Source organism: Haematobia irritans, chromosome 2 (assembly GCF_050003625.1).
Source record: "Haematobia irritans isolate KBUSLIRL chromosome 2, ASM5000362v1, whole genome shotgun sequence".
NCBI classification, from domain to species: domain Eukaryota; kingdom Metazoa; phylum Arthropoda; class Insecta; order Diptera; family Muscidae; genus Haematobia; species Haematobia irritans.
The window spans coordinates 101,062,701-101,076,977 of NC_134398.1; the positions used below are offsets into that span (position 1 = coordinate 101,062,701).

The window sequence follows — 14,277 nt, forward strand, 5'->3', positions numbered from 1 at the left end:
TATTTTGTATCATGACATAACTCACCCGATCTTCACCGGGAGTTTTTCCCTTAAGGGAAACTAAAGTAGATTCTAATTCACAAAGGTAAATCGGTGTTTCTATGCGTACCGTCGAATTTGAAGGGGTATAGTCAATAAAAATGTCTGTCATCTTTTTCTTATCAACAAATTCTGTAGGAAAGTTATCGTCACTTGACCCAGAAGACCAATACTTTCCGAACTCATCTGGTATATCAGCCCTGTCGACCATATTAGCCTCACTAGCAGCCTCTGCTATGAAATGTACGTCCTGACTACGGTTTAAACCACAAAATCTTCTAATATTATTCCACACTTTTCCTATCGGTGGTGTAGGTTTTATCTCCTCAGTGAAATGGTAAATACTAGCCGCCTTGGACATTTTAAGTTCCCTTCTGAATCTTGCATACGCCCGTTTGAATTCAATCAGATTATCATTAGTCATATTCCTATTAAATTTATTCCACCTACAATTTCTTTCTTTCTTCAGTTTCTCCAGTTGCCGATCCCCCCACGGCACTGAAAAAATTACTTTTTTACCCCTGGTCTGTGGTATTGACTCATTAGCAGCCTGATGAACTATCTTGATAATATTAGCTGATTCCTTATTCACAGCACGACTCACCGGACGAAGAGAATTATAGTGAAGCAACCGACTCTGATATTTCTGCCAATCTGCTCGATCGGTATTGAATCTTGGTTTAGCCATTGACTGTTTAGAAGGTTTTTCTGGAAACAATGTTATAGAAATAGGGAAGTGGTCGCTTCCGTGTAGGTATGAAAAAGTCTTCCATTCAGAACCTACTGCTAACTCTGCCGAACAAAAGGATATATCTGTATGAGAAAAAGAATTATGAGTTGAAAAATGAGTAGGAGAACCATCGTTCAGCAAAATATATCCCGATTCATCTATAAATCGTGCTATTATATTCCCTTTATGATTGTTCTTAGATGAACCCCATGACTGATTCCAAGAATTAAAATCTCCGGTAACCAAAGAAGGTACTCTAATGTTTTTGAAAAAATCACGTATTTGCCTAAATCAAATGATTTGCTAAGAGAAATATACGTCGAAGCAATGAAAAACTTTCTTTTTGATAATATCTTTGCAGAAATCATATCAAAAGAAGCATCAGATGTTTCAATATCATGTTCAATCGATTTATGAATTAGTAATGCAACTCCTCCAAACGAGTTGTCGGAATTGTTAACATTATATAATAATAATTTATTGGTATTGGAATATTAGAAACCGACTTTAAGTGTGTTTCCTGAAGTGACAAAATTTGAGGGCAATGAGATTTGATAATTAGAAGTAATTCATTATAATTATTTATGTAACCATTAATGTTCCATTGGATTATCTTAAGAAGCATAATACAATTAAGAAAAAAGAGTACGAAAATGTGTTGAAAAAAAAAATAATAAATATCAAAAGAAAAAACAAAATAATAAAAACAAAGAAGAATCTAAATGAATCGCTCAGAGTTAAAGTTTCAGGGTTCTCTTCCATTGACTTACTCATTGATTTTGATACTCTCTTTAGTTGTCGTTTTAAACGTGTGGAAGCATTTCTAGGTAAAATCTTAACAGTGTTGCTAGATTTCAAATACGACATCTTATTTGAAGTACCGTTAATTCCCAATTGCGATGAGTTCTCTTTGAAGTCTCCACAATTCTCCACCTCCAGCGAAGAATCTCCATCAATTGCACCAGAGAGCAGAGTATTGGGGTATAGCACATTTTTAGTTTTCATATCTGGCAATGCTGTACTTGAATTCTCTTTATGTTCATGTATTGCGTTATGCGTTTCACTCAACAATGGAGAGCTGTGTTTGGTTTGATTATTTCTTGTTGAGGGAGATTGCTCGGGTTGGGGCAATTATCTCCACCAGCTGCCTGACTGGAACTAAAGTTGTTGGTGTTGTAGGGCAAACTGTTTGTTTGCTGCAAAAACACTGGACATTTTTTATCTAGCGAACTATGAAATCTGTGCTCTAAATTATTATAGCTGCAGTTGACACAAATGGGAGATGTTGTTGATGGCAACCCGAAAAATGGCAGCACTACCGTTGGCAATGCGAGTGGGTTCGAATGGGTTCGAACCGCAACCACTGAACAATAATTTTATGGCAGTTTCTTTTATATTCGTTATATATGTTTATTTGTATTAGTAAATTTTAGCGTTCCCTTTTTTCATATAAAAGCCCTTCAGGCCTTGATTTTGTCCCTTTCTGCTGGACACAAAAAACATGTAAGCATAGTCTTAATTTTTTAATTTCATTGCATTTTATATAATTACTTTTTAGCAAATAAACACTATACATCTTTTGTACATCCAACCTTTAAACAATTCGAGTCTCATTGGGAATTGTATTACTGCCAAGATTGGAATGCTTTAGGTGGTTTATTTTCGTGTCAAGACGCAGAGAGGACATTTTTATTTGATGTTTTATTTGAAGTTTTAATTGACCATATATTGGATGTTACAAGAAACCAATTAACTTCAAGCCTACTGCCGAATTTAATTTGTTATGGATGCTGCCTAATTTGTCGATGCCTAACTGCCATAACAACAGTCGATGTTATATTTGCCGTTTTTAATTTATTGACAAGTGATTCTGTGTTTTTTATAGTGGAGGAATTTGTCATATTCCTAGCCAAAAGAATCACTGCCGTCTAATTATTGATGCCGTCTGTGTTACATGTTATTTATGCCGTCAATTTATTTATGTTAAAATTTTTATAACTGCCTTTGATAATTTCATGTCAGAAAAGCCCGAACCTTCGCAGCAGAGAAGCAAACGATCAACACAAGGTAAACCCCCAGCCCGCTTCGACGCATACCTCATCGACATGAGCCTACAACATTCGCCCACATCAAAAACATCTATGCAAATTGGAGGAAAAGTATGTACGCCAACCAATAAACTGCAAGAAAAATCAACAAATCAACCGTCTACGTCATCTGCCAGTAGTGACCGCATAGAAGCCGAAAAGCAGAATTTAACACCAATTCAACACTCAAAGACAACAACAATGGACGTAGGGGGTGAGTTGCAAAAGCAAATGGTGACAATGCAGAAACAAATGATGCAAATGCAGAAGTTGCTGCAAGATCAGTTTAAAGTGCAGCAGACAGAGATTCAAAAACTGCGAAAAGATTTGGATGAAAAAGTAATATCGCAGCATACAACACCGTCCGTCCAACAATCTCATGGTCAGCAGACTTCGCAGCAACAATTGTCATTTGAAAATTCTCAGCCAGTTCTACCAGTGTTAACGCCGCCGCCTCCCTCACAGCAAATGCCGCCAACGTCTTCTCAACAACCGCGTGAGACTTTACCGCCGTTAACGTATGGATCAAACGTAACGTCCTGTAGTGGATGTAGCACTCCAAGCATAAATTATGTAAATATGCCTCAGAAAAAAATATACCCTCTTCCCTCATTTTCAGGTTATCCGGAAGAATGGCAAACATTTTCAGAGTCATTTTATTCTACCACCGCAGAATTTTCATATTCCGATCTACACAACATAATGAGGTTAAGAGAGTCATTGAATGGCCGTGCCCGTGAAGTAGTGGAGTGTCTCCTAGGAAATTCTTCCAACGTCAGCCATATCATGTCTACACTTCGTGAAACCTTTGGTCGTCCAGAGCAACTTATACGTAGCCAAATTGAGAAGGTACGCCAGATAACACCATTACAAAATGACAACTTGGACTCTTTGGTCACGTTCTCCACAAAAATCACCAATATGTCTACATTCCTGAAAAATGTTAAAGGAGAACATCATTTGGCAAACCCGTCTTTACTGAGTGAGTTAGTTGCAAAATTACCTATTAACCGACAAATGCAATGGGGTGAAAAATGCTTGTCTTTGGAAAGAATGCCCACCGTTGTTGACTTCAGTGATTGGTTGCAAAATTTACGACGCATCGCCAATGTCGTCTACGATACGTTACCCTCTAACAGCCGTCGTTCTAACTCTAGCCATCAAAGTCGTAAGTTTGCTTTTGCCGCCGTCAAGAATTGTTTAGTGTGCAAAGGACTCTGCCCGTCATTAATAAATTGTAAACAATTCTTGGATATGTCCGTCGAAAATAAATGGAAGATAATAAAAGATAGTAAGTCGTGTTTTTGTTGTTTGAAAAAAGGGCATCAAATTTCCCAGTGCAGAAATCGAGTAAAGTGTGATAAAAGTGAGTGTGGAAAGTTTCATCATGTTTTGCTGCACAAAACTACCACTTCCCAAGGTGTTGATATTTCGCAGCAACCCACCCAAAATTCAATGCAATCAAACACAAGAAATTGTCACGCTTTAAACAACACTACCAATATTTTATTCCAGATTGTCCCCGTGAAGCTTTATGGGAAGCATAAGACCATAACAACATATGCCTTTATCGATGACGGTGCCAATGTTTCGATGCTAGACAAAGCACTTGGTGACGAATTGGGCCTACAGGGAAAAAGCGAAATGTTATCTTTGCAATGGTTGAACGACCATAGTATGATGCAAACGACGCAAAAGGTGGTATTAACAATAAGTGGAGTTGGTCAATTTTGCAAGCGCTACACAATTGGAGATGTCTACATTTCAGACAATTTATCGTTGCCAGTACAAAGTTGTAAATGGGAAAGTTTGGTAAAGTTGAATGGAGATTATGATTTCTCAAATATCAATTTCAGCGAATACATCAACGTACAACCAAAACTAATATTAAGCCTTACTCATTGTTTTTTAACAGTTTCTCTTGATGTACCACGCCATTTGTCAACCGTTGGGCCGATTGTCACCACCACAAGACTCGGAGTCGTCATTTATGGACCAATGCCAGAAGAAGATGTTGTGAGTAATAATCGGGCGTTGCACATACGCAAGTCAACCAATACAAAAGTAGAAAATTACACAGTTATGGAAAATCTTATGAGGAATTATTTTGATGTGGAATCTTTTGGAATAAAAGCAAATATACAACCATTATTGTCAAATGAAAATGAACGTGCCTTGAATATTTTGAATGAATCAACAAGAAAGGTAGATGGTAGGTACGAAAGTCGACTCTTGTGGAAAGAAAATGTAAAACCGTTTCCTGATACTTACCCTATGGCCCTAAAACGATTGTGCAGTGTGGAAAATAAAATGAAACGAGATAATGAATATGCAACTGAATATTGTCAAAAAATTAATGACTACATTGCAAAGGGTTATGCCAGAAAATTGAGTGATGCTGAAAAGGAAATTCAAAATAAACGAGTATTTTATTTACCACATTTTGGTGTTAAAAATGCAAATAAAAGGGGTGTTCGAATTGTCTTTGATGCTGCTGCGGAAGTGAACAATGTATCATTGAATAAGTGTCTTCTTTCTGGGCCAGATATAAACAATTCACTTATTTCTATTATTTTAAAGTTTCGGGAAGCTCCCATTGCAGTTTGCGGTGACATCAAAGAAATGTTCCACCAAATTAAAATAGCAAAGGAGGATCAAGATAGCCAGCGATTCCTGTGGAGAAATGGTGAAAGTGATAACAGTGTGGAAATATTTGTGATGGAAAGAATGATTTTCGGAGCCACTTGTTCCCCGGCGATAGCCCAATATGTTAAAAATTTAAATGCAAAAAATTTTGAAGAAAAATGTCCACGGGCAGTAAAAGGTATTATTGAACGTCATTATGTGGACGATTATGTTGATTGTTTCAATACTGAAGAGGAAGCCATTGACGTAGTGAATAACGTGATAAGTATACATCGTGCTGGAGGATTCGAGTTGAGGAATCTTGTCTCAAATTCCGAGAAAGTCAGAACAGCTTGTGGGCAGTCGGCCAATGGAAAAAACAATGGTGGTGAGTTTTTATTAAAAGATAACATTGAAAGAATTTTGGGAATTCATTGGTTGCCAGAAAATGACATATTTTGTTTCCGATTAAATTTGCACAAAATTGAAAAATCTATTTTGGAGGGTAGAAAAATTCCTACAAAAAGGGAAATGCTATCATTGAATATGTCTATTTACGATCCCTATGGTTTTGTATGCGATTTTATGATTGGTTCAAAAATTTTGATGCAGCATGTTTGGAAAGCTGGAATCCAATGGGACGAAGAACTGCCAGTACAAATTTATGAGTGTTGGAAGATGTGGCTGCAGGAGTTATATAAATTGGAACAGTATAAAGTGCCACGTTGTTATGGGAAATATTTTCTTAATTGTCATGTGGAGTTGCATATATTTGCAGACGCTAGTGAAGAGGCAATGGCGGTGGTAGCGTACTGGAGAACGGTAAGTGTGGATGGAGTTAATGTTGTTTTTGTTATGGGAAAAACTGCCTGCGCACCAACACGGTATCACACCATTCCCAAATTAGAGTTACAAGCAGCAACAATGGGCGTTCGTTTAAAAGAGTTGATTATAAAAAACCATTTAAAAAATATTAATAAATATTATTTTTGGACAGATTCAAGAACTGTAGTGCAATGGATCCGTTCTGATCATCGTATCTACAAACAGTTTGTCGCCAACAGGGTTGGTGAAATTTTGGAAAGCAGCCAAATCAGTGACTGGAAATGGTGCCCCGGAAATATAAATCCAGCTGATTATGGGACTAGAGCCAAATTTCCCATTAATTATGAGATAGACGGACGGTGGAAAAATGGACCAGATTTTCTTCGTATGGATGAGTCACACTGGCCATTGGAAATCCAAATGAAAAATTGTTCTGATGACAGCGGTTCCGAGCTCCGTTCAAAACATATCATTCTTTTTACAAACCAGGTACGACCTGAAATTCCTGAGTTTAATCGCTTTTCTAAATATTCCAGACTCAGAAGAACCATGGCTTGGGTAAGGCGGTACATACTTAATTTGCTATATAAATTAAAAGGCATCGACTGCATCAAAGGCGAGCTGACGGTAGAAGAAGAAGTTTGGGCGGAAAACCATCTATGTCAAGAAGTACAAAAATCTTGTTTTGCTAATGAAATTACATGTATCCAGAAAAATAAATCAGTCGCTAACACCAGTTCAATAAAATCACTCAATCCGTTCATTGGAGTTGATGGCTTACTTCGTGGTAATGGTCGTCTGGTTAATGCACCGAATTTGTCTATAGAAGCAAAAAATCCTATAATTCTCCCAACGAAGCACCTGTTCACTCGTTTATTAGTGGAATCATACCATACCAAATTTCAACATATCAATACATCCACTGTCATGAATGAAATTCGTCAGCGTTTTTGGGTACCATCTCTTCGCCGTCTCTTGAATAGCGTCCAGTCCTCATGCCGTGTTTGCCGCATTCATCGTGCCAAGCCAAGTCAACCTCAAATGGCTCCTCTTCCAATCGATAGAGTGACTCCTTATGTTCGACCGTTCACGTATACAGGAGTGGACTATTTTGGGCCTTTAAATGTCACAGTGCGTCGCCGGCGGGAAAAGAGGTGGGTCTGTTTATTCACCTGCTTGACAGTACGAGCCGTGCACTTAGAACTATCAACCGATTTATCAACCGATGCCTTCCTTTTGTGCTTGAGAAATTTCGTTAATAGAAGAGGACTGCCTTTGGTTATACGGAGCGACAACGGCACCAACTTCGTGGGAGTTGCCAAAGAATTGCAGGGGGTTAATAACTTTTTTGACAATAACGTAATTACTTCATCTCTTGCAGGCCTTGGTATCAAATGGATTTTTAATTCCCCAGCAAATCCCAGCGAACATGGTCAACTCACGTCCCCTGACACATCTACCTGTGACTCCAAGTGATCCGGACCCCCTCACACCAAATCATTTCTTATTGGGATGTTTGAATTCTACCCAGACGCCAGCCCCCTTTGAGCCAAGGCTAATGTGTTTACGGAAACAGTGGCGAGTTCTACAAAATCTAAAAAATGGAATGTGGCGTCAATGGATGTCCGAATACTTGCCGGAGATGACAAGGAGGTCGAAGTGGTGTCTCCCCTCAAATCCAATTAGTGTTGGATGTTTGATTTTTATATGCGACCCTGACATGCCGAGGTCACAGTGGAAACGTGGAAGAGTAACCGAATTGTTTGTGGGTAAAGATGGAGTGGCTCGGTCGGCGTTGGTATCAACCGTCTCAGGCCAATATCGAAGACCCATATCTAAACTTGCAGTGCTTGATGTGCATGATTCTTGTGAAGCCTCCCCGTCCGGGTCAGTTCACGGGGGTGAGGATGTTGTTGATGGCAACCCGAAAAATGGCAGCACTACCGTTGGCAATGCGAGTGGGTTCGAAGGGGTTCGAACCGCAACCACTGAACAATAATTTTATGGCAGTTCCTTATATACATTATATATGTTTATTTGTATTAGTAAATTTTAGCGTTCCCTTTTTTCATATAAAAGCCCTTCAGGCCTTGATTTTGTCCCTTTCTGCTGGACACAAAAAACATGTAAGCATAGTCTTAATTTTTTAATTTCATTGCATTTTATATAATTACTTTTTAGCAAATAAACACTATACATCTTTTGTACATCCAACCTTTAAACAATTCGAGTCTCATTGGGAATTGTATTACTGCCAAGATTGGAATGCTTTAGGTGGTTTATTTTCGTGTCAAGACGCAGAGAGGACAGGAGAGACTTGGCATTTTTCATTTTTTTCCAAGTCTAAATGATGGGTATTGGCAGCGTTGCTAATTTAGCTTTATTCCCTCTAGATTTGGCTTTTTTGAAGACGTTTAGGGCATTTAGCTTTTAGTTTTTTTGTGCTTGTTTTCATGACCCTTTTAGCTATTTTTGGCTTTTTTATTTTCGATATGTTTCTATTGAAATATGTATAAAACTGCATTTTTATCTAAGCCTTGCTGCAAGAATAAGGGTTTCCACATATTTCAAAGCTCAGTTGAAACATTAACACTTTCGACCCCGAATTTTTATAGGTATCCCTAATTTATTTTTTACTTTTAATCGTGTTGAAGTCATTTAAGAAGCGTCTAGCCAAAATTTCGGGTCGCCACGCCCATTCGTTTAGGCGGTAGAGAATGTTGCCTGTGGGCAACTTTGGGCAATTTTGACTACAAAATAGTTTGTTTTGTAATGATAGACGTATTACGTTTTATTGGATTTTTGTTAAGTTTTTTGTTATTTTACAGTAAATATATACTTAGATGCGCGCGTGAGTGGAATTTCAATCACGCTCAAACACATTCACGAAGAAATATTTGTACTCACGCACGCCATGTGGGTAGCGTGATTTCGGAGAAAGTTTACTCACTCACAATCACGAACACAATTTGATAATCACGCTCAGGCGTCACACACTTTTCTTTAATCCCGTTCACGCATATTCACGAGATTTCGTTTAAATTTCATTCACGGCTTCGCGTGACTCACGAAAATGTTTTCTTTTTTTTTTGTTTTTAACCCATATCAATTTAACTGGCGGTGTAAAAAACCAAAGTATTATAAAGCGTCAATATTCGTGCTAATCCACTAGTATGTTGCCAAGAAGTGGCTTCCTCCCTTTTTACGATTCCTTCCAAATTCCCCACTGCACTGCAGATATGTATTCCACATCATCGCCGCATTTCACGTCACTGGGACATCCCAATTGAAGTTCAAAATTTTTTCAAAATCATTGTTTTTCAAACCTTTTTTCTCCAGGCCTTATGTTCAAAACTATGTAATTTTACTACCACTGTTGCTTTTTCTCTTTGTTCCCCAGGAATAAACACCCTTGTTTGGCGGCCTTTCAAAATAACAACCACGGCTGAATAGATTTAAATTTGAAGACGGCTGACTTTATTTAATTTCTTGATGTGGTATATTATGATGTATTGTTGTATATTGGTATGTTGGTATTTTGTTATTTTGATATATTGTTTATTCACTAATTTTAATAAACACAAAGAAATAAATACAGTTTACAAAATTAAGTGAAAGTTATACAAAATTTTGAATAAAATTAAACAAAAATTTTTTAATAAAAATTACAAAATTATCAAATCACAAGTTAAATGACTTACATGTTTTATGGTGGAACAAATAAAAAGGGTTTGTATATGCCTGAAGGGCCTATTTATATGAAAAACAATTAATATATTACAACAAAAACAAACAAAATGACGAATTGGCAAAAGCTTGGGAAATTTCTTTTCGACCAGGCTTTTTCAGTTGACATTCGCATTAAATAGAGTTGCCACCTCAGCTAGGGTTGCCTTCAACAACATCCCCACCCCCGTGAACTGACCCAGAGGGGGAGGATTCACCCTGATTCATGATGGCCAATTTGGAGACTGGTCTTCGATAAACGCCCACATCAGTGCGAACTTCAGCAGACCGCGCAATACCGTCTTTGCCTGAATGCAACTCTATAACACGTCCTCTTTTCCATTGGCTTCTTGGCAGATCCGGGTCACAGATGAACACCAGGCAGCCCACACTCAAGGGTTGTGATGGCAAACACCATTTCGTCCTTCTGGTCATCTCAGGAAGATATTCTTGAAGCCACTGTTTCCACATACCATTCTTCAAGTTCTGCACCACACGCCACTGCTTTCGAAGACACATCAACCTGGGCTCATATGGTGCTGGAGTTTGCGTTGAATTGGTACATCCCAACAAAAAATGATTTGGAGTCAAAGGGTCTGGGTCTTCTGGGGTCACAGGGAGATGAGTCAACGGCCTTGAGTTGACAATGTTTTCTGCCTCAATTAAAAATGATTGTAGAGTGTCAAGTTTTGGTGACTGTTCCTTTAGCATCTTGTACAATGCCTTCTTCACTGACTGCACCAGCCGCTCCCAAACACCACCTTCGCTCGGGTTCAAGGGGGTGTTAAATATCCACTTGATACCCAGTGCCGTCAAACCTGAAGATAAATTATTAGTATCAAAAAATGCATTTATACCTCGTAATTCCTTTGCGATGCCAACAAAATTTGTTCCATTGTCACTTCTTATTGATACCGGGACACCCCTTCGATTAACAAAATTCTGAATACACATGAGGCAGGCGTCACTGGACATGTCAGTAGCAATCTCCAGGTGGACGGCACGAGTTGTAAAGCAAGTAAAAAGTGCCACCCGCCTTTTTTCTCGTTGACGACGGATGGTTACGTTCACTGGGCCAAAATAGTCAAGTCCAGTGTATGTGAAGGCTCTCACGTATGGCGTCACTCTTTCCACAGGCAATGCTGACATTTGGGGTTGTCGTGGTTTACATTTTCTGACTTTGCAGGCTGAACACTTACTTTGGATGTTATTCAACAACTGACGCAATGATGGAATCCAGTATTTTTGTCGAATCTCGTTCATAGCAGTGGCGGTGTTAATATGCAGAAATTTTTGGTGATAGAATTCCACCAACAACCAGGTGTAACGATGATTTTTCGGCAAAATAATGGGCTGCCTGGCCCCCAAAGACAAGAATGCAGCATTTTGAATCCTCCCAGAAGCACGAATCAAGTCGTCCTTGCCAATAAATGGAGTCAATGATACCAACGGGCTACTGGGAGACACCTTTTGCTTCTCACGCAGGTCCATCAAATCATCACCATATACTTGTTGTTGAACATGACGACACAGATACAGCGATGCAAACTCTTCTTCTTCCAGCGATAGATCACCTTTTACTTTTTCTTCGCCTTTACATGTGTGTTTGATATTTGTCACATATCGGAAAACCCACGCCATTGCCCTTTTCAGTCTTCTGAAATTAGAAAAACGATCACATTTTGGAACACAACTACATACCTTTACAGAAAATAAAGCCCTGTGCTTAGATCTTAGCTCGGAACCACTTTCGTCAGTTTTTTGTCCAATTTGCTTCTCCAACGGCCAATACGACGCCGTCTTCTGCAAAAAATCGGGTCCATTTTTCCATTTTCCATTAGGGTCATACGGCTTGGAAAGCTTTGATCGTGTTCCTTCATCTGCTGAATTCAAATTACCAGGACACCACTTCCATTGTTCAATTGAAGTGCTCTCCAAAATTTCAGCCACACGATTTGCCACATACTGTTTATATTTTCGGTGGTCAGAACGTATCCATTGTATCACAGTAAATGAATCTGACCAAAAGAAAACATTATTAACTTTGCACACATGATTTTGTAATATAATATTTTGCACTCGTACACCCATTACAGCAGCTTGCAATTCAAGTTTTGGAGTTGTGTGGTATCGTATCGGAGCACAACTTGTTTTTCCCATAACAAAACTCACTTTAATTACACTTTGACTTACCACTCTCCAATATACCAAAACAGCCATAGCTTCCTCACTCGCGTCTACAAACACATGCAGCTCAATATTGCTGCCACTCAATCCCACGGCGTAATATCTTGGAACATTGAATTCCTTCACTTTTGCAAATTGCTGCAGCCAGAACTTCCACTGTTTATAAATATTTTCTGGCAATACCTCATCCCAACTTACCCCACATTTCCAGACCTTCTGCATTATCACCTTTGACGTCACCATAAAATCGCCCAGAAATCCGTATGGGTCATACACCGACATATTTAGGCTAAGCATTTCTCTTTTCGACGGCACTTTTTCACAATTTAATATTTTATTATCCACTTTGCTTAGCACTAAACGAAAACAAAACAAATCTGATTTTGGTACCCAATGAATACCGAGTACCCGTTCAATACTGCCACCGCCAAGAAAGCTGCCACCTTGATCGCCACTTACAGTATTACCGAATAGTGTTGCCACATGTTCACTATTTGATATTATGTTACGGAGATGAAATCCCCCAAGTTTATGGATTCTTACCACTTCTTTCACCACCGAGACTGCCTCATCATCATTTTCAAAACAATCCACATAATCATCAACATAATGGCGCTCAATTATTCCAGTGACTGCTCTTGGTGACACATCTTTGAATTTTTCGGCATTTTTATTCTTCACAAATTGGGCGATGGTTGGTGAACAAGTAGCTCCAAAAATTAATCTTTCCATTACGTATATGTTAACAGGCTGGTTAGAATTTCCATTTCTCCACAAAAATCGTTGGCAGTTTTGGTCTTTTTTTTGTTACAGCGATTTGATGAAACATTTCTTGTATATCACCACACACAGCAATCGGTGATTCTCTGAATTTAAAAAGAATTGAGATTAGTGTGTTGTTCATATCAGGACCTGAAATTAAAGCTTTATTTAGTGATACATTTTGAACTTCAGCAGCGGCATCAAATACAAGACGAATTCCATTTTTATTTGGATTTTTCACACCAAAATGGGGTAAATAAAACGTTAAACCATTTTCAACGAATTTTTCTTCTAATGAAAGTTTTCGACAATATCCTTTGGCGATGTAACTTTCAATCTTTTCACAATATTGCTTTTTATACTCACTGTCTCTTGCCATTTTTCTTTCTACGGAGTATAATCGGTTCAATGCCATGTTGTATGTGTCAGGAATAAGGGGGATATTTTCTTTCCAGAGCAATGAACATTCATATCGACCACCAATTTGTTTTACTGTTGATTGAAGTATGTTTATGGCTCTTTCGTCCTCTTTTGACATCAACGGTTTAACACAAATTTTTGTACCAATTCATTCAAATTGTTTAAAATATTGTGTTCGTACTCACATTTCCGAAAGTGTAAAGCCCTCTTAACACATGATGATTTTTCGCCTGGAATCGGTCCATATATTACAGCGCCTAATCTGGTGATTGAAACAATTGGTCAAAAATCAGACAATAACTGCGGTGTTTTAATCGGCACTGTCAAAAAAGAATGGGTTAAGCTTAAAATCATTTGTGGTTGCACATTATCATAATCCCGCATATTAAAATTGGCGATTTTTTCATTATCGTGGGATTTCAAAAAATTATCGATGTGGCAACTTTGTATGGGCAATGACATTTCTGATGAAACGTCAACATTGGAAATGGTATACTTTTTATCAAAATGGCCAATTCCACTTACGGTGACGCGGATTTTTTCGGTTCTTTGTGACTCGCGATGTTTATTAAGCCATTGCAGCTCCAGGTATTCCTGTTCTCCGCGTATTCCTAGTTCTCGTGCGATTTCCTTATCCAACATTGATACATTGGCGCCGTCGTCAATAAAGGCATATGTGGTAATCGTTTTGTGCTGTCCATGCAACTTTATGGGCAAAATCTGGAAAAGCACATTTTCGGTCGAGTGAGCTGCATGGCAATTTCGTCGTTCGTTTCGTGTTTGTTGTGCGTTGGACGTTCCCGGTCGGTTATTTGAGTCCAATTCCGTCGTGGACAAATGTGTTGGCTCCTCTGCTGACCCCGGTGGTGAAAGTGT

The 14,277-nt window shown here is 38.5% G+C and overlaps 3 protein-coding genes across 13 annotated transcripts; 1 reads left to right on the plus strand and 2 right to left on the minus strand.

Annotated features, from left to right (window-relative positions):
* The first annotated feature begins 1,840 nt into the window (after nt 1-1,840).
* On the plus strand, nt 1,841-8,531 carry LOC142225886 (uncharacterized). 10 transcript variants are annotated; one of them, XM_075295740.1, is made up of 4 exons: nt 1,867-3,406; nt 3,476-4,278; nt 4,372-4,668; nt 4,772-5,021. In XM_075295740.1, the coding sequence occupies exons 1-4, from the start codon at nt 2,785-2,787 to the stop codon at nt 4,874-4,876; spliced, it is 1,827 nt and encodes a 608-aa protein (XP_075151855.1). In that variant the 5' UTR covers nt 1,867-2,784; the 3' UTR covers nt 4,877-5,021. The 10 variants fall into 10 exon arrangements, 9 of the variants coding, with proteins under 9 accessions (XP_075151858.1, XP_075151860.1, XP_075151859.1 ...); XM_075295739.1 differs by having other exon boundaries at nt 1,867-2,272; nt 2,328-4,278; XM_075295741.1 differs by having other exon boundaries at nt 2,812-2,928; nt 2,994-4,278.
* A 1,225-nt stretch (nt 8,532-9,756) lies between these two features.
* On the minus strand, nt 9,757-12,954 carry LOC142225887 (uncharacterized). Of its 2 annotated transcripts, none has more exons than XM_075295747.1 (2): nt 12,418-12,954; nt 9,757-12,357 (listed from the first exon to the last, which is right to left on the minus strand). In XM_075295747.1, exons 1-2 carry the CDS (start codon nt 12,949-12,951, stop codon nt 10,186-10,188), a joined length of 2,706 nt encoding a protein of 901 aa, XP_075151862.1. In that variant the 5' UTR covers nt 12,952-12,954; the 3' UTR covers nt 9,757-10,185. The 2 variants fall into 2 exon arrangements, with proteins under 2 accessions (XP_075151862.1, XP_075151861.1); XM_075295746.1 differs by having other exon boundaries at nt 9,757-11,174; nt 11,232-12,954.
* Nucleotides 12,955-12,973: 19 nt separating this feature from the next.
* On the minus strand, nt 12,974-13,360 carry LOC142224877 (uncharacterized). The gene has a single exon (XM_075294653.1). It carries the CDS (start codon nt 13,358-13,360, stop codon nt 12,974-12,976), a length of 387 nt encoding a protein of 128 aa, XP_075150768.1.
* Between the last annotated feature and the right edge of the window lie 917 nt (nt 13,361-14,277).

Bases quoted from the DNA above. Each gene is read 5' to 3' on its own strand.
- LOC142225887 (XM_075295746.1), bottom strand. From the start codon at position 12,951: ATGGAAAGATTAATTTTTGGAGCTACTTGTTCACCAACCATCGCCCAA. The intron at 11,175-11,231 runs GTAAGTGTTCAG...CCCAAATGTCAG, and splicing joins GTTGTTGAATAACATCCAAA to CATTGCCTGTGGAAAGAGTG.
- LOC142224877 (XM_075294653.1), bottom strand. From the start codon at position 13,360: ATGGCAAGAGACAGTGAGTATAAAAAGCAATATTGTGAAAAGATTGAA.